Source organism: Mastigoproctus giganteus, chromosome 9 (genome assembly GCF_048544385.1).
Source record: "Mastigoproctus giganteus isolate SK-2022 chromosome 9, ASM4854438v1, whole genome shotgun sequence".
Lineage (NCBI taxonomy): Eukaryota > Metazoa > Arthropoda > Arachnida > Uropygi > Thelyphonidae > Mastigoproctus > Mastigoproctus giganteus.
The window spans coordinates 212,672,294-212,696,863 of record NC_143583.1 but is presented as its reverse complement, the minus strand read 5'-3'; the positions used below and the strand labels follow the sequence as shown (position 1 = coordinate 212,696,863).

At 39.8% G+C, this 24,570-nt stretch overlaps 1 protein-coding gene across 1 annotated transcript in view; it reads left to right on the top strand.

Moving 5' to 3' along the window:
• The first annotated feature begins 2,302 nt into the window (after positions 1-2,302).
• The window catches only part of LOC150081103 (laminin subunit alpha-2-like), a 707,948-nt gene continuing 685,680 nt past the window's right edge, over positions 2,303-24,570 (top strand). The window contains exon 1 of the mRNA XM_090380924.1: positions 2,303-2,462. Within this exon, the coding sequence (XP_090237050.1) occupies positions 2,303-2,462 (160 nt within the window). The remainder of the gene's footprint in view (positions 2,463-24,570) is intronic.

Here is a 24,570-nt window from a genome sequence, read left to right as displayed (position 1 = left end):
TCAAAGTCTGCCTTCATACTCCCGACATAAAAAAAAAAAAAAAATTACATGCATCCAAGTCTCCTGTTCGCCACATGTACAGAAAGGATCTGTCTCCAATCCTCTCTGATATAATTTGGCCCTAAGTGAGCCATGTCCTGTTAACAAAAAAGAAGTATACATAGAAGCGCAAACCAAGATACGGTTTTTGACAATGCATAGTTCACCTGGGGAATATATTTTTTCGTCACAGCTCTAACATCACTACTTTTCCATCTGGTCTGTCATAAATCCATTAATTTATTCCATATTCATTGTTTTCCTTTAATATTATTCTCCAAATCGATTGTGATATCCAAAAACGTTAACAACATACCCCTTTTCAGTTTGTACAAAAACCTTTGTAGCCAATAAATAAATCCAATGGCATGGTACTAGCAATTACCTGTACGCCGACTGGCAGAAGGGGGCCGCCGTGCTCACGGGCCGTTGCGTCCATTACCCTTGGAAGCTGCCCGTCCTCAACAGCGTCAGGAATGGCGCCACGCACTGATCACTCAAGAAATGGCGTCAAGTGGTCTTCAGAGATGAATCTCGATTCTGCTTGGGGCTTGATGATTGCTGCATACACATGTTGCGGCGACATGGTGAACGTAATGATCCTAGAGCCATTGCTGATTGCCATACTGCCTGCCCCGCTGGTGTTATGGTGTGAGGAACGATCAGTTTTGATGGTAGTCTTTGGTGTTGATCAATAGCAGTATGACTACAGTACTCGCCGCCGGACGCCATCTACAGGGCAGCCATCTCAGACCACGGATTATCGGCTAGACCAGGTGCAAGAGGTATAGTGGGAAATAACACAGAAGCCTATTCGACACCTGTATGCCTCAGTGCCGAGCTTAGCTCAATGTGCGCAACCATGGTGGATTTAAGTCATATTGATCTGTCCATTGTAAGCGTCATTTTGTCATTAAATGTGTTTACACATAGCATTTGCAACTTTTATCATGCGTTCCTTAACTCCTTGGCTGTCATTACTCTAAGTATCCTCTCTGTATTCCTGTTCGTTCAGCGTGTTGCAATTGTCAGAGGGTAAATAAATAAAATATTGGTAGTGTTGCTGGGGTTAGGAATAAAGGTATACAAGAATAAGTAAAGAAGATTGTTTTGAGCCACGAATGTAAACAGAAAAAGGAAAGGAGTAGAGCTTAAAATTATTACAAAAGTTTGTTGGAGGCGTTTGACAACGGTATCAATATAGTTAGAATATAATTAATAATGATTGTCTGCTACAGCCAAAATGGAACTACACAGCATTTCGAATCTTCAGAATGCAAACTATTTGTTCACATTCATTTAATATTCATGTCTCCATCCCCTTAGTTCAATCCATCCCTGTAAACGTGTATTGTTGACAGCTTACGTACCGGAAAGAATGCAAGGAACATAAGGTGTCAACGTTGTTCCATCGTACGCCGTTCAGAGAAAAGTATCCCCACCCTTTCTCCCCGATATGTTTTACTGTTAATGTTAGCGTAGTTCTGTCTTCTTACTTTTATTTTTCTCTGCCAATTGCATTTCCTACAGTTTCTGAAAATCTTATCACAATCCCATTATATTGTTAAAGACGGCCATATCTCATTCAGAAAAAAAAAATAAATAAAACAAAATCAGGGAAAGGGAAAACGAATGCTGAAAGGTGTAAGCAGCATGTGTGTCACAATGTCACTCACCACTCAATACATAGCCGTTTGTCAGGAATAATCACTTCCCCATGTTTAACTAAAATTACATTTGTTTAAAAAAAGTTTGTAGCTCCCGTTGGGACGCCACTACATATGCTGGACGATCGTGAGCGTATAAACAAAACGTAGTGGAGAATATAAATTGCATTTCGGCTTTTCAGCAGGGAAGGCTGCAATGCCAGCTGAATTCAAAGAAGCCTTCAGTTTTGAGAACTTTATCTTCCAGCAAACACTGGATGATAAGACGCGTGCTGCACTTCACCGGTGCCTGCAAGTACGCATGTGTGCGTGCCGCAGACCTAAACTACACCTTTCCATTCATTGCCACAAGTGACCACCTTATTGAACAGACATCGTGTATCCTAAGCTACACGGCGGCAGTGAAGACCCGCCCGCCAGTCTTTCCCCACATTACACGAAGTTCGCTTTTCACGGCGAGATAGTCGGCTGAGAAAAGGAGTAAGGCTTCAGACGCCGGTGACTTCGGTTGCTCGTGTTCGGTCTCGTCTGCTGTCCAGTTCAGTCGTTCGGTATCTACAAACGTTCGATTTTGCCCTTTTTTTGTTGCCGGAGCGATGGGGAATCCTTTGTACTCTGCTCGCAGTTGTGCGTTACTGTGGGAGGTGATCAGCGTTTTACTGATGGCCACGTGTTCCTCGAACGGACAGGATACAAAGGAAAACGAATCTAGTGACGGTACAGTGACGTGGGATTACTATTACTATTGGGATCCAGGTAGGCAAAATGCGCTTTACGCGTTCTAGTTTGTAGTTTTAGAACTTGGCACAGGGTTGGTAATTCTGTCTCAAGTCCTCATTATTCATTTCCACGTACTCCAATACATCGCACAATATGATTTGCAAGTACCTTCAGATAAAGTTTCTCTGTTCTGAGATGAGGAAACACTGTTTCATAATAACATTTAAATGCCATATGGAGGCGTATTTCCTCTTGTAGTACCTTAGACTCCTCGTAACATCTTTTCCACAATATATTCTCTGTTCTTGTTTGACTTCCTTCAATTGCTTTTTGTGTTACCAAATACCAATCACAGTCTCATTTTAACAATTACGATGGAAATATCTGAGTCGTAGAGGTCAGGCTAAATAATTTAGTGAGGAGAAATAAAAAAAGTGGCTAGGCCTTTTGCAACAAATATTTTCGTAATAATATATCTGTTATAATACAAAATATTCTGCAACTTTTTAATTGATATTTTTGTTTTTAAGACAAATACGGGTACTGTCAATTAGGGCCACCTGAGAACGAACTTGTCCACCCATGTGTAATATGTCCATAAATTGCGTACATTCTCTGGTCGGTTTGCCTTTTCTGGAAAAGTTTCCGAACGGGGTGGACCTTGCTGTCAACGCCTGAGACCGACTAACTCAGCCACGGAGTGAAAAACCCGTAAGAGTTCCTCGCGTCATTGACAGCAGTCGAACCCGGGCGTTTACCCCGGGTTTAGGGTGGTAATTGTGCTATCAGACAAAAGTGTATGGGTACTGTAAAAATAAAGAAATGCACACTGTACATAAATTTTTCAGATGCTCTTTCAGCTCTGAACATAAAACAAGTCGATCACAGATTATCACCAGGTACGAGTGAAATTACGGCTTGCATGTGGGTTGTATTAAGAGAACACGAAACGTATATAATAAAAATTCATAAAATTTGCCAATACATCAACGCAATTTATTGCCAAATCATAGATATGGGTGACGATTGTTGATCAATCATCATCTTCGGTTTGTTGCTTGAATTTTAATATTATTTAATTATTAATAGTACTTTTTGTGGGATGTACAGTATTACTTTAAAAAACTTCGTAGATATGCTTCGTGGACGACAATATTTGCCAGGAACGGAGATGGGCAGATCATGTGTGGTTGTCATCGCTTTTTTCATTGTGTCTGAAAGTTATCTCAAAATTGAGGAAAAAAATTCTAAGGTAAATCGAAAGACAACCAAATAGTTAAACGCATTAAACGCCTTAACATGCGTACGTAATAGAAACGTGTGTGAGTGTATCCCCCAAATTCCGTTGTAGCTCCCATCGGCTGCAGATATACTATTTAATTATTTATTAACAAAATGACCTAATCCAGTATACAGCTGGATAAAATTTAGAGTACTTCTTTGCATATGGATAAATTCGCAAGCATTTCTAGAGTGACACAAAATGAGGAAGTTAAAAGCACGATTTCAAACTTTTACTGAAAGATTTCATTTTTAGTGTCCATTCAATTACTAATTCTACAGCACTGGCTTTATTTGGACTTTACTTGAAATTTGGATTTTACTTGTGCTATATATTTTTTTCGTGTCTGGAAACGCGATATTGAGAACGAAAAAGAGAGGGGTGGGGGTTAAAAATAATAGTTTTAAATCTAGAAAATTAATTGTACTTTTAAGGGGACTGTATGCAATTTCTAAAGATATTAGAATTGTGTGTAATTCAACTTGCATTTCTTAGAAAAAAATAAACTTACAAAAACAATTACTTCATGAGTAAATTTAATTTTTGGTATTATTGAATTAAATTATCTACATTGATAAATCCGATGCAGAACTCTAGTTTCCAGCAGTCAGGTGTAGTAACAAGCAAGACAAAATGGCGGTTACGGACGAAGTTTTATCTCGAAGAAAACTGAAATCCAAGGGCTACTCTGGATATGTGATTGATAATGAAGTGCACATTTCAGATGGCCAGGAAAAAGCATCGCCTTTTATAACCACTTCATCTCAAATGTGAACAATGTTGTAAGAGAATCTGCCACGCACTCAAGTAGAATTTTTTTTGCTTGCACTACTCTCTTATCAAGAAATTTTAGAAGTAGGACGTCAAATGAAAGAAAACGGAGCTTGAAAACTTCGAAAGAATATCTGCTTATTTGCTGAAATTCTTATCATTTAAATCTTCAATCTCTCCTTCATCTGGTAAATTTCCATCTCAATTAAAAAAAAAAGTCCTTGTCTCTTTATCAAATTCAGCCCTTAGCAACTATTAACACTTTAAGTACAACATCTCCAATCCGTTTTTGCAAATTTTTTTGAGAAAACATTTCATGGCAAATCCATTACAAATATCTAAATAATTAAGTAATCCATCAAGAACAGTGTGATTACTGTTGAAAAAGATACACTGAATTGACATGTTTGACTTTTGATCTATGGTTATTAATAGTCTCCAAGAGGGCCAGCTACTATGCAGTGGTTGTTGTTATTTGGTTTTTAGGAGCATTAGCAACTAAGGCCATATTGCTCCGGGGATATGCGGTGGTCATTCCCTAACCTTTCCGCATCCTCCGTATTTGGTGGTCACAGGCTCGAACCCCGGTCTAATCAAGAAGCGTGTGCTGCTCCTGCCCACCTGGCTACGGAGGCGCCTATGCAGTAGTAGTTCCACTGCTATTGCACAAATCATGCTCTGCTTCTCTAAACTGAAGCCTTGGCTTGAAAGGGAAAACACCTGCTCCTTGAAGATTGCCTTACTGATCGTCCGTTTTCGTAAAAACGGACCAGTTTCATTCGAATATACGGAATTTTATCACAGGAGTATATGACAAGGCTCACTTCATTGACCTATCATGTTCATTCTTTTCATCAAAGAATTTGTCCACCTTTCATCTTTCAACCTCGTCGCGTATGCCGATGATATTTTCATTCTAATTTACAGATAAAAGCTCTAATCGGCTCCATCTCAAAACCTCTGCCTTGTTCTCTGCAATGCATTCTTCATTTCAGATGATGGAGCCAATATTTAATCCAAAAAAATCTAAGTATGTGATCTTTAGAAACAAAAACAAGGTATAATTATTGATTTAAAAATAATTTAAGTTGGAATGGTAAATGAAACAGTTATTGGAAATCTCGATACATAATAAAGCAAGCTCCGATAAGCAAATTATCACCATATGCAACAAGACTTCGTCACTCTCGGCAATCCTTGCTGAGTATGCCCTTCCCTTCTCAAACTAGTTTCTGTTTAACTGAGCTTCGCCTTACCAATGCAAAAACCTTCCTTGAATCGACTCCATTTTCAGCCGATGTGTCCGTTCAATTTTAGGCCTTCAAGGAAGCACGAAATACAAGGAGACTCCTTGGCATCTATTAATGTTTCTGCATGATTTTGAGTGTTGTTTTTTTCTCTCCCGAGTTTCCAGGACACAACATGCAACTCTTTCCTGAGACCTACTAATTCACTCAAGTTGTGAAAAAAGCCCATAAATTCCTCGCGTCATTTACGGAATTGGAACCCGGGCATTTTTTATCCGGTGTGGTAAGGATAGTGCTTATATGCACAGTATTACTCGCGATTGATGATCCAGCCTGAGAAATACTCATTTATGACCACTCTATCTCTTATCTTTTAACGAGTCCCTAAATTGATAAAATCCGAAGGATCTTACCAATAATCTCGATTTTCTCCAGTTTATATAAATAGCCTTTCACTGAGAACGGTGCCGAAAGCTTTATTGGAGTATAAGCAAATAAGGCGATCTTTGGAAATTCAAGTTCCCGACCCCCTCTAAAGTGACAGATGGCATAATTCGTGCAGAATGAGTACGAGTATGGCTATTTTGTGAAAATGATAGTTTCTCTATATTTTGGTAGTTGGCCATTACCCTCCACGATATATATGATATAAAAAAAAAATACCCTCCGCGATATATATGATAATAGGGGTTCATGGTGAAGCGAGGAAAAGTTGTGCTTAACCATATATAGTGCTCAATATCCGTAAGAGAGAGAACGGATGTGAGTGTATCATGTTACGTATGACAGATTGTTTGCAATCCAATCATCAGACTTAAGAACAAAGCTAGAAGATCAAATGGCCCATTCACATGTCAGTAGTTGGATATAATGCACATTCAGGTGCAGTACAAAACAAAACAGTTTTAAGTTTGGCTGAAGCACGCAGCTGAAGCATTTTCATTCATTGCCTTAAGTTTCTTCGAGTCTCATTAGAGAATTGATTACTCACTGGGTTCTTCAAAAGAGAAGAGGACACACACACACACAAATATAATAATAATTTATAAATACTTTATATATTCCCTCCGAATAATCTTTGGTGTCCTGAATGCCAAGGAGAAATTGAACCTCTTTGCTGACAGCTACTGGAGTCAATTTTATAGAGGGAGCTCATTAATTAACTTGGCTACTGTTTTCTGGGACCACCCCCACTTGGAGGTAGGGAACAATATTCAATGGTAGCGAAAATTTTTGATTTTTACATTGTTGACAGCTGAATGCTATATAATGATAGAAGATTTTTTATCATAACGTGAAATCTTTAGAAATGTTGCTGATGTTAAGGTCTAATGTGTACTCTTTGCACATTTGTAATTTAAATTGGCATTGAATCAAATAATTGATTATCTGTCCAGTTTTTGTTTATTTCTACAGGAAAGATTCTAAATGGAATGCTCGCAGAAAGCAGTTAACATTATATGTGTACTTAACGTTACAGTTAAGTATAATGTTAACTTAACCTTACGTATTTTTAAGGTAAGCTAAATTTAAATTGGACAAATGCCTGTCCAGCTCAATTTAAATTTGGAACGAATGGAGGGGCGAAATGGGAGGGGTTTTTTTTTTTTTTTTTGGCCGATGTTGTATAAGCTTGCTTCCTTGCATCGTATGCTATATATTTTCCAAACAGTGGGTTTGTCCTCTAGCGAAAGGGGTGACAGCGTCGCGTTGTCCAAGAACCAGGTATCCCATGTAAACTGAAAGGACAATTCATGAGGTTCCTGGGCAACGCGACGCTGTCACCCCTCTCGCTAGTGAAAGAACCCACCTCTTGGCAGATATATAAGCACACTGCATTCACATAGACGGTAATTCGATGTCAGTATGAATAAACGTTGAGTTGACAGACTTTGAAAGAAGGATGATAGTGGGTGCCTGAAGCATGGGTAACTCTATCGGAAGTGGTACAGAAATCGTACTATCCTCGTTCGACAGTATCAAGAGTGTATCAGCAATATGGCATTTCCGGAATAACATCTCATCGTGGACAGCGCTGTGGGTGGTGAATGAAGGTGGCCGTCGACGTCTGTCTCGCATTGTTTCGGCCAACCGGAGAGCGACAGTGGCACAAATCATCGTCGACTTCAACGAAAGAGGTATTAGAAATGTCTCCACCAAGACCGTCAGGTGACCATTAGCTTAACACCACGATGCAGGACTCTACGCCTCAAATAAGCAAAAGAACATCAACACTGGACTTCGGATGATTGGAGACGGGTCTCCTGGTCCTGTGAGTCCCGTTTCCAGTTATTTCGAGCCAATGGGAGGGTGCGTATCTGGCGGAAAACTGCACGAAGCTATGCACCCGTCATGTCAACAAGGAACTGTTCAGGCAGGTGGATGGTCGATAATATCTGGGGCGTGTTCAACTAGCACACGTTGGGACCTCTGGTACGTGTAGATGCATCTCTGAACGGTCCAGGTTGTGTCCATTCTTGCAGACCATCTGCATCACTTCATAGTCATCGTGCACCCACAGGGCAATTGACTCTTCCAGCAGGACAATGCGCCTCCCCACAGAGCAGTGGTGACTAGAAAATGGTTTGAAGAGCATTCCGCAGATTTTATCACCAAGGAAAGGCCTTCCCGTTCACCGGACGTGAACTCTGTGGAGCATCTTTGGGATGCTGTGGAAAGGTCCGTTCGAGCTTTGGATCATCCACCCAGGAATGTGAAGGAATTATAAACAGCGGTGCAGCAAGCATGGATGGAAATACCTGTAGAACGCTTTCGTGAACTAGTGGATTCAATTCCTCGCCGTGTGGCTGTCCTTATCCGGGCGAAAGGTGGGCCTACCCGTTACTAGGTAGGTAGCCCATGATTTCTGTCCATTGTGTACATTATAGCCGTATACAGTATCCCAAGATTTTTAAAGATGTGTTAAATCTATGCTCCAGGGAATCATTAAGCTTTAAGTGCAATAAAAAGAAAATCTAAATGATTTTATCACGGCGGAAGGTATAGTATTAGGTTAGGTTAGGTTATGTTAGGTATAGTCCCTACTTGGACCACCGGCGCTTATAAATATATATGACATTACCGATTCCTATATGGCAAATTAAAACTGCTTTCTGGCGTCCATTCTGAGACCTACATTACTCTGTCTTGGCTAGACTTTAGGGAACATGTCCTCCCTTTGACCTAGTTCAAAAATCGGAAAAGAATGAACCAGGAAATTATCATTGCTTCCCATTACGCACTTCCGATTATCCCTTTAACGATTTTTTAACAAGGGCATAGGGAGCGATATTTCTTATCCTCAAAAGATAACTAATATTTCAAGGATAGAAAATCGCATGCTCCTTAAGCCTTGTCTGAAAATCGGAAAGGGAGTGGTTTCAACCCATCCGACACCATTCTTGTACACATTAACCATAGTGGACCTTGAGTAATCGAAGAAACGTTGCATTTCCGATATGAAAGCAGCGATGTTCATACTGGAGCGTCTGGCATCAACTACTGTGCCACATTGAAATTCGCTTTAAATCTTTCGTCTTTTCAATGTGACGCTGTATATGTGCACCGAAGTGCACACGTAGAGCATCTTTAATCTGCTCACCTATTTTATATCGAATGGTGCGAACACGTGATGTTGTTATTGAAAGAGTGGTACATTTAATAAAAAGAGCCTGCGTTCCTAATAAAGTGGCCCGTATTTACAATACGGTTACATATCTTTACAGTAGGTTAATGTTTTTTTAATGATTTACAAAATTAAATATTGTTGTACCATGTTAAAGGAAATTTGTGAACAAGCGATGACTTTCATTCAAGAAAAAAATAAATATCAAACCACCAAACAACACGTTTTTCGCTTTTTATACCAACCTGTATACAAAATAATAATATGATTAATTTTAAAATGGATTTTGGGATCTTTCACCTGTTAATAATCAAAAATGTTTTTCTTCTTTGCGAGATCACATATCAAAAATTAATGGGATTTCTGTTTCTGCAACTTATTTTGCGTCTGTTAAGATGGGATGAATCTTACACCTGAAAGAAATTTAGTTAATATTCATGTAATTTTTAATCTCACGTAATGAGCTTTTGAATATTAAAAGAAGATTTTTGTAAAATTTTTCGTACAACGTTGACATTTTGGTAAAATGTTAAATCTAATTAATAAAACTTACGAGAGGGGTTTGAAAAGTTGGTATGAAAGGTTAATGGCACCGGGTTGAAAATTTCTATTCTTAAAGCACAGCACTTCACATAGTGACCCACCAAGTGTCATGAAGTTTCAATGATGTCTGTTTTTTTAAGTGCAGGTCCTGAAGTCAACAAAGTTGTGTAAACGAGGAAAGATGGACAAAATCAATCGCCGTTCAGTCATCCAATATTTGGGGGGCGGAAAGGGACTAATACAAATGGCAATTCATGAGGATATGGTTACAAAGCTGGAGGAGAATGCCCCGTCCTATTCCACGATTAAGAAGTGGGTAGCAGAATTTAAAAGTTTACCCACATTGTGGAAGTCCTGTAACGTCCATCATTTCAGAATTGTTGACAGTGCGCATGATCTGGCGATGAGTGATTGACGAGTCACAGTTCGCTACATTGCCAGCATCTCATTTGACAGCGTGTGTGTACCACATAACAGAGGTTCTCGCTGTTGGAAAACATTAAAAAAATCAAAAAAGGTAAAAGCTCCTGGTCTGGATTTTATTGAAGGCGAGACTGCAACGTCTCTGGGCCATAGCTCCAATGATACTTCTTCAGCTCTTCAACACCTGTCTGAATGAGGGTAACTTTCCATCACGTTGGAAGCATGCTAACCTGAGGCTCTTACCTAAGGATCCCACAGGTACCTCCAAGGCATATCGCCCGATTGCGCTGCTTCCCATTCTCGGCAAGGTTTTTGAGAGACTGTTGCTCTCCCGCTTCCAACCCCGATATGAAGCCAGTGGTTTGGCATCCTCTCTTCAATTTGGATTCAAACAAGGGTGCTCCACAATTGATGCTCTATCTAAAACCCTCAAAGTTGCAGAACAGTCGGATGCAACTTATGTACTGGCAATCTTCATTGACTTCAAAGGAGCTTTTGATACAGTGTGGTGGCCGGGCGTTCTACAGAGGGCCAGAGTCTCTAACTGTACTTGGAATTTCTATCACTGCCTCAAAAGCTACTTCTCTAACCGCAAGGTCAGCATCAAAACAAAATATCACTGCATCACCAGACATCTAACCCGAGCCCTGTCCCCAGGGCTCCATCCTGGGGCCAGCTGTCTGGAATATGATACTCGACGACTGGCTCCTGAGGGACTACCCACACACTACTCAGCTTTCTTATGCCCACGACATGGTTATCATCATTGAGGGCCCTACCCGCGCCACCATAGAAACCCAGGCCACGGTTGTTCTCTCTGCTCTGTCCGTATGGGCCACTGAAAATAAACTCTGTCTCCACTGAGGAGAGCAAAACCCTTCTATTAAAAGGCAAACTGGACTTCTCCAGACCTCCTACCATACGTTTTAATGGCCGCCCACTGAAAAACTACCGATCGGTGAAGTACCTGGGAGTAATTTTGGACGACAGGAGAACTTTCATCCCCCATATCCAAGCTATCAAAGAAAGGATAAAAAATTACATCACTATGTTAGCACATTTTACCCGCAAGGACTGGGGTCTTAAAGGACCAACTCAACGCCTTTTATACTCAGCAGTATTTATACCAATTGTCACATATGGAGCTGCAGTTTGGTACCACCGAATGACTTTAGTGCATGCTCAACGTAAAATTCAGCAAATTCAACGACTTATGCTACTACAAATGACCGCGCATGTAGAACGACATCAACTGCTGCCCTACAGCTACTAACTGGCCGCCTCCCTTTGGACCTCCACGCGCTTTTATCGGACTCTCTAATGCAATTAAGAAGAATAAGGAAGCTGAATTCCTCACTATTCAAACCAGTACCGATACGAACATCAAACAGGAACATAAACGTGTGTGACTAGAATTGATAAACTTATGGCAAACCCGCTGGAATAACTCCACAACTGGTGCAACTACTAAACTTTTCCTTCCTGAGGTAACCTACATCAACAAACAACGTTCCACTTGGTTCTTCCCTAACGTCTATGCTTCCTTCCTATTAACTGGCCACGGGTCCTTCAAGAGACGCCTTCTAGAGTTCGGCCTAGTCGAGGATGCCCTCTGTACCTGCGGAGAACCTGAAGACTGGGATCACGTGATGCACTCATGCAACGTATACTTAGATCTAAGAATCCAACTACTCCTAGACCTCCACACTACATCACTTCAGCTAGAAACCAAGTTATTGTAATCTAATGATACCTTCCGTGCACTGACCAGTTATGCCAACGAGGTCTTTCGTCGTCGCTGGCATCACCTGCAACTCCCGAACACTACTCCTGGATAACCTCCTCTAGACAGCAACTGATACCCTGCACCGGAAACTTCCAGGCATGAAACTGCAAATGGCGGCCAGCCCTGTCGACGCCGCTCCGTGATAATCCTGGACTCTTTAATTTGAACTTTACCTATTCTGTTCTTCCTACCCACAGTCTTTCTCCAGGACTCTCACAACTGCACCTAGCACTCTTCCTGCTCCGTTTCGCCTGGGAGGATGCCTACGCTCTGTCATCCTCACTATCTTGTCTGTCTTCCACTTTCCTGTCTCTTCTCTGCTCTTTCCTTGGCCTTCCCCACTCTTGCTCCTTCAAGAATGTGGACGGCCCGTCAGATGTCTTTTACTCCCTGGTCCGGCTCCTCGTGCCAGTGGACGGATGCTGGGAGGCTCCTTCCTGGTGATCGCGCCTCCCAGTAACGAAGAGGCCAGTCAAACAAAACACACATAACCCACACTGACTGGCTTTGCTATATATTAACACAGTATTTAACGCGGATTTGTGGGAAACCACGGGAACCGCATAACAAAAAACACTATGTCCACTATTGGAAAACGTGTCAGCACGTAGGGCCCAAAGTTTTTGACTGCAGATCAAATACGCCAAGAGAATACAAAATATTCTCTTGGCGTATTTGTATTTGAGTCAATTTTTTCTTAGTCACTGGTGACTAGGCTAGTGCTCGGGTGTGTGGCAAAAGTTCTCCGCGACTGCAGACTGGTCGGGTTGCTAGCTCGATTGCTACTGTTTTCTTGTGTTGTAACATTAATTCTTGATAGATTTATTTATTGGCTTTATAGTTTTTGGCGTAGTTAACTAATCTTCAGTTAATAATATTGTTGCGTCTCAGTTAATAATAGTCGGTTGCTTTGAACCGACTATTATAGTTAATGGAAAGCAGAATTCATAGTAAGAAGCTTGGTAAAGGAGCGGGAAGGAAGAGAAGATTGGAGCTTTCCCCCCTTCCTTCCAGAGTTCCAACGTTGTACAATACTGATTCTGTAAAGAAAGCTTCTGAGAAATCGTCCAAAGTTAAAAATATTAAAGCAAGTAGTGGTGCAATGAGTACTGTTAGTGTGAATACTAAAGCTGGGACGTCTGGTAATGCTGATTCTCATATCCAGGTAGGTGGTGTGGAAAACGTAGTTAAAGTTGGCTGCATGGTTGAACAGGGGGTGCAGTTAGAAGATGCCGTAACAGATTTCACAAATGATTTGTCAAAAAAATGGTAAGATAACTGATTTTCCGGGTATTCAGCCTGATAATATGGTTTCTGATGTTTAGTTTTTATTCGGAATCGGGGAGAAGTACAGGCACAAATGTTCGTGAGAGCGAAATAATTGTTGCTAACATACAGGATCAAAGGCAGAGGTACCCTGACGTGTCTACTACTTTTGAGTTCGTAACAAAGTTGAAGGAAAAAGTTATTGACTACATGACTAGTGAAAATAATAAAGTGATTAAAGCTGCAACTAATTTCTTATTTGACTTATGGATAGATATGGAGATTATATTAACAGCATTAGTCATTGACAATGAACGTCTTAAAACAAGGGTAGAGGAGATGGAGGTGCGTGCCAGTTTATTAGATGACATTGTAAGAGGGCAGCCTTTTCTATCTAATGTTGCAGAACAAAAGGGGACTTATGCGGAAAAGGTTAAGGCTGGATTCAAACTGCCTCAATTAGGCGAACAGGTAATATTAAATGATATCTGTATGGTGGATAATAACAGGAAGCTGAGCAAAGTGGCAAGATTAAATAATAAGGTTATTTTCAGGGCTGAGGAGTCCTCAGAACAGTATAAGTCAAGTCAGGAAGTTAGAGGTTATTGTTAACACATTAAAGGAAAAGTTTCAAGAAATAAAAATTAGAAATCTAAGAGCTATACGAAATAAAAAAGTCTTAGTTGAAACAGATAAGGATTTGGATAAACTCAGTGAGGCAGAGGTATTTTTTCAAAAGGGTATTAATCTGGATAAAGTAAAGTTACAGAACCCTACCATCTTAGTGTATGATGTACCTAAGGAATTAACTCAGGAGGATATTATTAGGGATTTATATAAGAAAAACCTTAAAGATTATGGATATGAGGAGCAAGAGGTCAGAGAGGGCATTGTCTTTAGATTTAGTAACAGTTCCAAGGCAAGGTTTAGTGATTGGGGTAGCTCCTCACATGTTGGAAAATTTTATGTGTAATAACAGGTTGTATTTTGGATATACGTCACACAAATTCAGGCGTTTTACAGTTGTGACTAAATGTTTTAAGTGTTTCTGGTATGGCCACTCTATACAACACTGCACACACAAGACTGTGTCGTGTGGTCATTGTGCTCAGGGTGGCCATCTTTTTGTTGATTGCCCAAATAAAAATAAAGATCCATGCTGTGTGAACTGCAAGCGCAAAGGTAGAGCAGAGGTACCTATGATGGATTTTAATGTGAATGGTAGTTTTCAACATAAAGATGAAGGTAGTGTGCTTAAGTTGGTTCAACTCAACACCCAAAGATGTCGTGCGGTTACTGATAAAATTAGAATGGTGGCCGTGCAAGCAAGTGTTGACATTTTGTGTATGCAGGAGCCGTATGTTGGTTCCTTTGCACATGGACATAAAATTGTTGGTTTTCCTGCTGATGCCAGAGTTATAAGTGTAGTTGATGTGAAACCTAAAACAGCAATTGTGGTCTTTAATAAGTTATTGCAAGTAACTGTCCTCTCTGGGCTGTGTAGTCAGAACTCAACATGTGTGAACATTTGTACTCCTAGGTTGTCTTTTAATTTAATATCTCTTTATTGTCCTCCAAGTTACGAAATTGTTAATTCTATCCATTATATGGAAACTGTTTTTAGTGAAATTGGTTGTAGTAATTTAATTATTGCATTGGATTCCAATGCAAAGTCTAACGGTTTAGCGGCATGACTGATCAGAGAGGTCGCTTAATGGAGGACTTATTGTAATGAATAATTTGTGTGTAATCAGGTCAGCCTTATACTTTTAATAATGTTCATGGCAGGTCGAACATTGATTCGACTTTAGTTACTCATGGGTTATCCAGACGAATCTGTCATTGGCTGGTGAAAACGGATTATACGAATAGTGATCATAGATCTTTGGTTTTTCATATTAATTTGGCTGATTTAAATACTTTAGATTTTGATAATTTTGAATTAATGAGATTTACTTATAAGAAGATTAACTGGTCTAGTTTTGCACGGTCAGTGGCTTTAGATTTTTCAGGAGACAATATGGTTAATTTGAATTTTTTAAATGCTTGTGAGTATGCTGCTTTCGTTCAGTCTTCATTGCTTAGAGCCCTCAGTTGTGGGCTGTGTAGTCAGAACCTCAAGAAGACAACGAGTTAATAGGCGAGTTGTTAATTGGTGGAATGCGGAATTATACAGGTTAAGAAAAGAAGTATTTTTATGTAGGAAGGCATATCAGAGGTTTAGGCGGTGGGGGCTGAACGAGGCTCAATTTTATCACGCATGTTATAGGAATAAAAAGAGAATTTATTATAGGGCTATTTATGAGAGTAAATTAAAGGCTTGGAGAAATCTAGTTACTAGTGTGGGCAATACAGATCAGATCCTTGGGGATTAATTTATAAACTAAGTATGAATAAAGTAAGACCTGGAGAGATAATGAATACCCTAATCATCAATTAGTAATTTGTGGAAACAACTGATTGGATTACAACAGTGCAGGCAATAACATCGGATATCTTTCCTCATGAGGAAGAAGGGAGAGAGACAACAGAGCAAGAAGGTATCAAGGACTCTAATGTAACATACCTTGGGTCTGTTGATATTAGCTTATTTACTTTAGAGGAATTGAGAGCCGTTTCTAAGAAAATTAACATTTCCAAAGCTCCGGGGATCGCTGTAGTAGAGAATATCGCTGTTCTTAAAGTGATTGAGTTTTATCCTAACATCTCGTTAAACTTATATAATAATGCTTACTTCAAGGTACCTTTCCTGGGATCTGGAAAGTTGGTTTGATCAAGCTGTTAGTTAAGCCGGGTAAAAAACCAAGTGACCCAAGAGGGTATAGACCAATTTCGTTATTGGCCAATCTTGGCAAAGTTTTTGAAAGATTGTTATTTTTAAGATTGAACCAAGTCATGGATAAAAATGGTTTGACCCTGCCTTATCAGTATGGTTTCAAGAGAGGGCATTCTACGGAGGATGCCATTAATGATCTCATGAATTTCACCAAACAGGCAGAGGATAAGTATGTGTTAGCCATCTTTATAGATTTTACTGGAGCATTTGACATGGTGTGGCATGAGAGTATTCTGTCTGCATTAAGGGGTATGCAATGTCCAGACTTATTGTATAGGACGATACAGAGTTATTTGTATTGTAGGAAAATTATACTGAAAGCTAAGCATCTACAGTTTAATAGGAATCTTTCGAGAGGGTGTCCTCAGGGGTCTGTATTGGGCCCACTGTTTTGGAACTTAGTACTTAATTTATGGCTAGAACAATCAGTTGAAAATCTGCATAAGATTGCTTATGCAGATGATTTGATTTTATGTGTTACTGGTAAATCCAGGTCTGTGCTTGAAATAAGAGTGGCCCAGGTATTAGAAAGTCTAGTGTCATGGCTGATCTGCATAAACTATTGATATCTACAACTAAAACTGTTATGGTGTTTCTTAAGGGGAAACTAAATTATGCGCGACCGCCAAAAGCTTGAATTAAGGGGAGGCAGATTCCCCTAGTATCTGAGGTGAAATATCTAGGTATAAGAATTGATGATAGATTATCGTTTTTCCCACATTTAAATTACTTACACTAAAAAGTAAAAAATTTAGTGCAGCAATAATTCGTTTAACTAGGTCAGATTGGGGGTTGAAAAGGAAAGTTTTAAATTTATACTACAAGGCAGTCTTCTTATCCATAGTTGCGTACGGAGCATCAGCGTGGTACTTCAGAGTTACTAACGTTAAATTTAAACAGAAATTGTTATCGATTCAGCGCTCAGTGCTTTATGTTATTTCTAGTTTGTGCAGAACAGTCTCAACGAATGCTATGCAGGTTTTGGCCGGGAATTTGCCTCTAGACTAGTACATTGTGTATCGGGGGGCCCTTTGTTATTATTTAAAAAAAGGCATAGTGGTTTCTTTCATGAATATTACACCTGATGTCACTATAGAGATGGCTAAAGCTATGAAAAACGTTCTAACACAGTTGATTGGTATGTGGCAACAGAGATGGGATCTTAGTGTAACTGGGGAGGTGACTAGATTGTTTATTCCAACAGTTAAATTTACTTATGATAGTAACAACAAATGGTTTTTTCCTTCTATGGTAACATCGTTTATTTTAACTGGCCATGGGTCACTGAATTTTAAACTACATTACTTTGGTCTAGTCAGCTCTCCTTTATGCACTTGCGGTCAACCTGAGACTTGGAGTCATTTATTATATGATTGTAGTCTGTATGTTGAACATAAAGGCTAAAAGTGAAGATTGGTAATTTAGTTAGAGGCTGTGAAAGTGATCTTATTGCTAATCAGGATAAATTTCAAGCACTGCAAGAGTTCTGTGTAACTGTTTTTCAACGGAGAAGACATTGGAATAATCTAATGATTACTAATTAAGATTTGGTTATATACATTTTGATTATTTGTGCATTTTTTTTTTTTTTAGTTTGTTTATATTATGTGAGTGTGTATATATATATTTTGTTTTATTTATTTATTTATTTTTTTTTTTTTTTTTTTGCTGGCTCTCAGGTGTGGGCAGCCTGAGAGCGGGATTGCTGGAACCCACCGGTATAGCACTACTTCCGGTGGGTGCGGGATTTTTATGCATGAGGCACTTAAAATAGAAGACCAGGCCCAGCACCAAGTGAATATGGGCGGCCATCAGAGTCTCTTCGCCACCGGGGAGCTGCTGTGCAGGTGACAGTTGCTCCCTGGTGGCGAAGAAACCTTCCATACAGGTCTATTTTGCAGAGGTTCTGCACAAATGGAGTGTTGTTGGTGGATTACCTTCAGAAAGGCAAGACAATCACTAGGGCATATTACGCAGACCTTATGAAACATTTGCGTGAATATATCAAGGATAAACGCCTAGGAAAACTCGGCAAAGGAGCCATGTTCCACCACGACAACGAGCCTGCTCACATGTCTGTCATTACTACTGCTACATTACATGAGTGCTGCTTTGAAATCTTGGACAATTCACCGGATCTAGTACAGTTCGACTTTCACTTTTTTCCTAATTTGAAAAAAAATACCTGTTTGGCATCCGTTTTTCCACCGACAGTGACGTCATTGCTTCAGTGGATGAATTCCTGTAGGCCCAAAAGTAAACTTTCTTCGCAGCTGGAATCAACACATTGCAGCATCAGTGGCAAAAGTGTATTGATTCCAGAGGGGGAACGTGATGAAAAGAAATTTGAAAAGTAATGTTACCCGACTCCTCAAATATCCCGTCCTACTCAGGCCACGAACTTTCAAACTTCCCTCTTACAGAGTAGCGCAGTTAAGGGTAGCAGTTCAAAAGAAGCAAACAAAGTTTACAAAACGGCATCATTAATATAACTAGTGATTCGAAAGATTGATAGACGTTTGGTGAATATTTATTGTAAATAGATGTTTGGTGAATTTTATCGTAAGAGACTCAGTGGCTCAATAGCTCAACGCGACTTTTCCATTGTGTTTCCGACAACGGCTTAAAACTTCGATATTTTGTAATAGTATGAAACGGAAATTTTTGTTGGAATATACACACATATATATATATATACACACACACACACACCGATGAGGCAAAACATTATGACCAGCGAGTCCTTATGCAAATCAAAGCAACTCAGGTGAACTACGGCGCGTGCGCGGGTAGGAACACGGTATAAAAAACACCTGATACTGAGCTCCTTTAATCAGCGTTACTCTTGTTCTTCAAATGTGAAAGGCAGCAGACTAAAGCGGGTTTGACAATGGCCAAATTGAAATGCCCAGACCATTGGGTCAGAGCATATCCGAAACGGCACGGCTGGTGGGATGCTCACGGTCAGCTGTGGTTAGCACCTAGCGAAAGTGGTTCGAGGAGGGAAAACCCACGAACTGCCGGCAAGGTATTGGACGACCACGGCTCATCGATGCTAGAGGTGAGCGAAGGCTCACCCGGATGGTACATGGCAACAGAAGAGCGACCGTGGCGCAACTCGCCGGTAATTGGAATGCTGGTGACGGGAGGAATGTGTCACAACACACTACATCGAACCCTGCTGAAAATGGGGCTGCGTAGCTGCATCGAAACTGGACCTTGAGTGATTGAAAAAAGGTCGTCTGGTCCGATGAACCACGTTTCTTGTTGCACCATGTGGACGGCCAAGTACGCGTGCGTCGTTTACCTGGGGAAGTGATGGTGTCTGGATGCACCGTGGGAAGAAAACAAAGACTGTGGCGGCGGTGTCATGATTTGGGCGATGTGTTCTGCTGGGATACCTTGGGCCCAGTCATCCATATGCTGGGCACTCTGACGTCTACCACCTACCTAAACATTATTGCTCATCAGGCACACCTTTTCATGGCAACTGTCTTCTCCTCTGGTAGTGCCGTCTTTCATCATCATAATGGTCCATGCCACACCTCCCGGATTGTTCGAGATTGGTTCGCGGAACATGAGAAACATTTCCAGGTATTGCCTGATCTCCAAATCCCCCAGACATCAATCCCATCGAGCATCTGTGGTTTGTGTTGGAACAGCAACTCCGATCTGCAGCAGCTCAACTACGAACCTTACAGGAGTTAAAGGATCTGCTGGTTACGTGTTGGTACCAGATACCACAAAGTACATTTTAAAATCTTGTAGCGTCCAAGCCTCGCCTGGTACGAGCTGTTTTGGCTGCACGTGGAGGACCAACGTCATATTAGGTAGGTGGTCATAATATTTTGGCTCATCGGTTTATAGAGTTGAAATTGAGAATTAAGAAAACAAACTTAGCAGAGGGGAAAATTTCTTATGCGGGAATTTCTTATCCGAGTTCTACTATATTCGTTTAATAATTTCAGACTTTATTATAACGCGGCAGATCATTGTATTAAATCATGTTACCTTATCCATGGATAGGTGTATTAGTGAAGGAGAGATTAGAAAAGAGATTTAAAAAATAAATTGGAACAGTTTTTTTAAATCGTGAACGGCAACATTCACACAACTGTTTAAGAATTTTTTTTTCTACATCCCGGCAGAGATGTAAAAATGAATTTATTTATTATTAAAGTGAATATTTAGATAGAATCACATCTCAAATTAATCTTTAGAATAATTAAGTTATATTTCAACATTTTAAATACTGTATCTAAAATATTAAGAAATTTCTTTTAAAAAGTAAAAGTAATTTTTGAAATCTCTTGAAAAAGTTGTAGGAAATTAACCTAAAGACAATACTAAAAATACTAAATCCTGTACAAGGTTCATATATTAATTTCTAGTAAAAAGCAGAAACTTGTACACTCCTCACCTTACGTTCGGAGTAGGGTAAGGAATGTCTCAAGTGGAGCGAGCATTTCATGCCCTCCTAAAAATATATTAATGAAAAATGGATTCATTACACTAGTGAATGAATGAAGCCTGGCTTCTGAAGTTCTAATTTTTGGAGGGAGATCTCCAAACACTCCTAAAATATAATGTAATGGATTCATTAATGGCTTTCCTTTTACTTTATGGAGACAAGATTGAGAAAGCCTAATTTGTGGGGCTCCTAAAATATAAAATGCAATAGCAGATATTCATTGCATCTGTGAAATTATATTTTCAAGTCATTGCTACCAAACATGTGCAATCCCAGTTCCAAAAAGTTCCGATTTGACTTGTCAGATTTTCTCGTTATCACAAGGCTCAACATTCGTTGAGCTTTGTGATAACGAGACGAATTAGTCCACCAAAGCCGAGTGTATGTAGATTTTGTGGCAATCGTCAACTTTCTTCCGGACTTGGAAGCAGAAATAAATTGTGAAAACAAGTTTTGCAGTTGGTAATGTCATTCTTAAGCCCAGTAAGAAAATGTACCGATAAGACGTTCTAAGTGTCAACGCAATTAGTGTTCACACTTAGATTGACTCCATTTGATTTTACAGCAAGCTCAATGAACACAACTCTTTGAAACAACCTTGGTTCACTGAGCTCGCTGCAAACTTAAAGCGAGTAAAAGGGAACAGCTTCTACTTCCAGACATCTGGTTGGTCTGGTGGAACCCGGGCAATGAATGCTCCGTGCCCACATGTACCAAGGTAGTGTCAATAATGATAGTATTGTGCGCAATACTACTTTTTGGTTTGACGGTTAAATGAAACCTTAACACTTATCATTTGTAATAATTATAATTATCTTCCTGCGAGGAGACTGCGCGATTCTATTTCCAAAAATAATTCTGTTGCTAAAAAGTGGCCGACCGGGCTAGCCGAGTGGGTAAAGTACCTGCCCGGCAACCCCAAGGTCGCGGGTTCGATTCTCGCCTCGGGCTGGATCAAAGTACTGCAAAAACCTTGGGAGGTGCAATATGGCCACAGAAGCCGATGCGCCATCAAATCAAAAGCTAAAAAGTTGATTTAATATGTCGAAAAATCTTAAAACTTTGTCCAGTAAAGGCTCAATTAAATCCAAAGATACCTCGATGTGTATTATTATTAGCCATATGGTGCAAGGAAGCCTGAGGCTTATGCTGCACCAGCCAAAAAAAAAAAAAAAAAAAAATTGCAGAGAGAGAGAGGACCATGGATATGCCAAGCTCATACTCACCAGATGTGAGCCCCTCGGGTAAAATTTTACGTCACGTATAGGATTAACGGAAGAGTTAAAATCGTGCTGACCGCTGGAAAAAAAAACAAAAAAAAAAAAAAAAAAAAAAAACGAGGATATTTACAACCCCACATTAATTGAAAATACTTTATACTATAAACGCTATATATTCCGTCTCTTCACAATTCGGAATTCTTTTAAAATGTCACACCTTTTACATATATTGTTATTATTGATTTGCTCCAGCAAAGTATCTGAATCATCGGAGACCGGTAAAGATTTGCTTTCTTCTACTTCTTGACGTTCAGACAATTCTTCCAGATTGACCAATTTAAAAATTAGTGCTCTGAAAAATTCTGGACATGTTTGCGAGATATATTCCACGCAACTACCGTCTCGAGAGTTTTATTGCGTTCTTGTTTATACTCCGGCACGACCACCAGGTCAGTGGAGTTTACAATAAATCAATTAGCAGTCACGGGCTTCGAACCCCGGTCCACTCAAAGAGCGTGTGCTACTGCACTCGTGCTCCTGACCGGCTACGTCAAGCCATTAATTTTTGGTTCAAGATTAATGACAAACTTTGTTCCTTAATTTAAATCTACTTTTATTCAAATTGTTTCCGAAGTAATATTTTTATGATTTTCAGAGTAATGGCGTGAAAGAACCTAACAGATCCGCGCTACCATTTTTGTACTTTTTTGTGCTTTAGTAATCGCGCGGCATCTCGCAGGTTCATTTTGATTTCACTTCGAACACTTGATGGTTACCGCGTAACGCACTCTGTCTAAAAACCATTTTTTTTAGTTAATGTGCTAGTTTTGTTTTCAACGTTTAGTAAACAACACATGGCTCACATGTGTAGTTTGAAATTGGCGCGTGTGTTGATGTCTGTCGGAGGCGTCTGCTACGGAAAGTAGTTCCTCTTTGTGTTATGTTTAATTGCTCTACAAAATGTCTTTTTTGTTTCCATTATTATTATTACTTTTTCTCCTTATGGGACTTTTTCCGCCCCTTGACGGGTATTAGTACCAAGTGAATGGGGTGGTTGGTTGTGTCCGGTTACTAACTTACTATTCCGAGGAATAGTAAGTTAGTAACCGGACACAACCAACTATTGACTATTCTACATTTGTTCAGGATCGCGGCTTTTTGGAGTTCCATGTAAGTGTTCTCTGCGAGGCCTATTGTTGCTAGGTTCTTATGGAGCCTCTTTGGCACCATGCAACTGATGGGCACGGTGATTGGAATGCTCATTACTTGTTCTATATGCCACATTTTTTTTTTGTCTTTCTGTTTTAGGACTGTGTATTTCCAGATATTTTCCTCGTCTGGAGGTTGCTGGTATTGTGCACCACTATGTCGATCGATCAGGTAGGTAGCTCTTTCCTTTTTGTCGTTGAGGGTTGTGTCTGGTCTGTTGTGCGGATCGTCTTGTCCGGCTTTATGGCGTAGTCCCAGTATAGTTTCTAAGTAGTGGTCTTTAGTACGTCCTGAGATTCGTACTTGTAAAGCGTAGTTGTACATTTTTCTGAGGTATTATTCTGCCGACCTGGTTGTCTACGAGTGTACTCCGTATGTGCGATCACTCTGCATCCTGCGGTGAAGTGCTGGATTGTTTATGGGGTAAGGTGGCATTGTCGACATGTCTTCTGTCATTCCAGAATCCCTGGCGATGTACGAGTATTTCCAGTAGTCCCTTGCGTTTATTACCTGGACTTGGATAGCGAGAATGAATCCTTCGGTCTCTGGGAAAAGCCTCCCGCTCGTGAGAATTGTTATTATTGATGTGAAATGGTTTTTTGCTTTCATTATTTTTTATTTATTTTAAAAGAAACGCACTCATACGTGCACAACTGTAAGTTTTATATTTCGCGCCTTTAACGGTTCTCTGAACTGAAAAAGAAAGTAACTGTTTGATGTTTAGATTTTATTAACTAACTTTGGTTTTAGACTTTTTAAGCAGTCGTATGATTTTTTTTTTTTTTTTTTTTATCATGGATATAAATTTTTTTATATGCATCTGTATCATGGCAGCCAGTGCTACTTGCTTGTCTTGTCTTCCTTCACGGATTAGGCGATTCGCCTGTTCCGATCTCAAAGAGGTCTGCCCATCTTTTTTTCGGTCTTCCTGTCTCTTTTACCTTTTGCTCTGTGTAAGCTAACGCTATGTTGCCATTTTTTAATTAAGTCCCTCTGTACCGTTTTGTTTTCGTTGTTGTGTCGGTGTTGTTTCATTTCTGTACCTCACGAGGTTCCTTTGGTATGCTTTTCCCATATCCAGGCAACTCCTATGAGAAGCTACAGGTGAAAACCTGACTGGTCCTTAAATTTTGCACACCAGTGTAATTTTGGTATAACCGGGAACATAAAATATATTAAAGTATAGTAAGACCAATAATATCATATGTAGCTTGAGAGAACAGCAAAAATAAAAAAAATGAATGGGACAGCAAGAATGAAAACATTAAAATAGATAATTTAAGAGGAAATCAGAAAACAAAATGCAATCTACTAACCAGTGGATATACTGTATAATAGGAAAAAAAAAAAAAAAAAAAGAATGGGGATAGGAATAGAACACACAGATAGGAAGGAGAATGACAGGTGAACAGAAATATTAAAGCACTGGACACCCATAATGGGAAAAGAAGTTGCTTGCGTCATT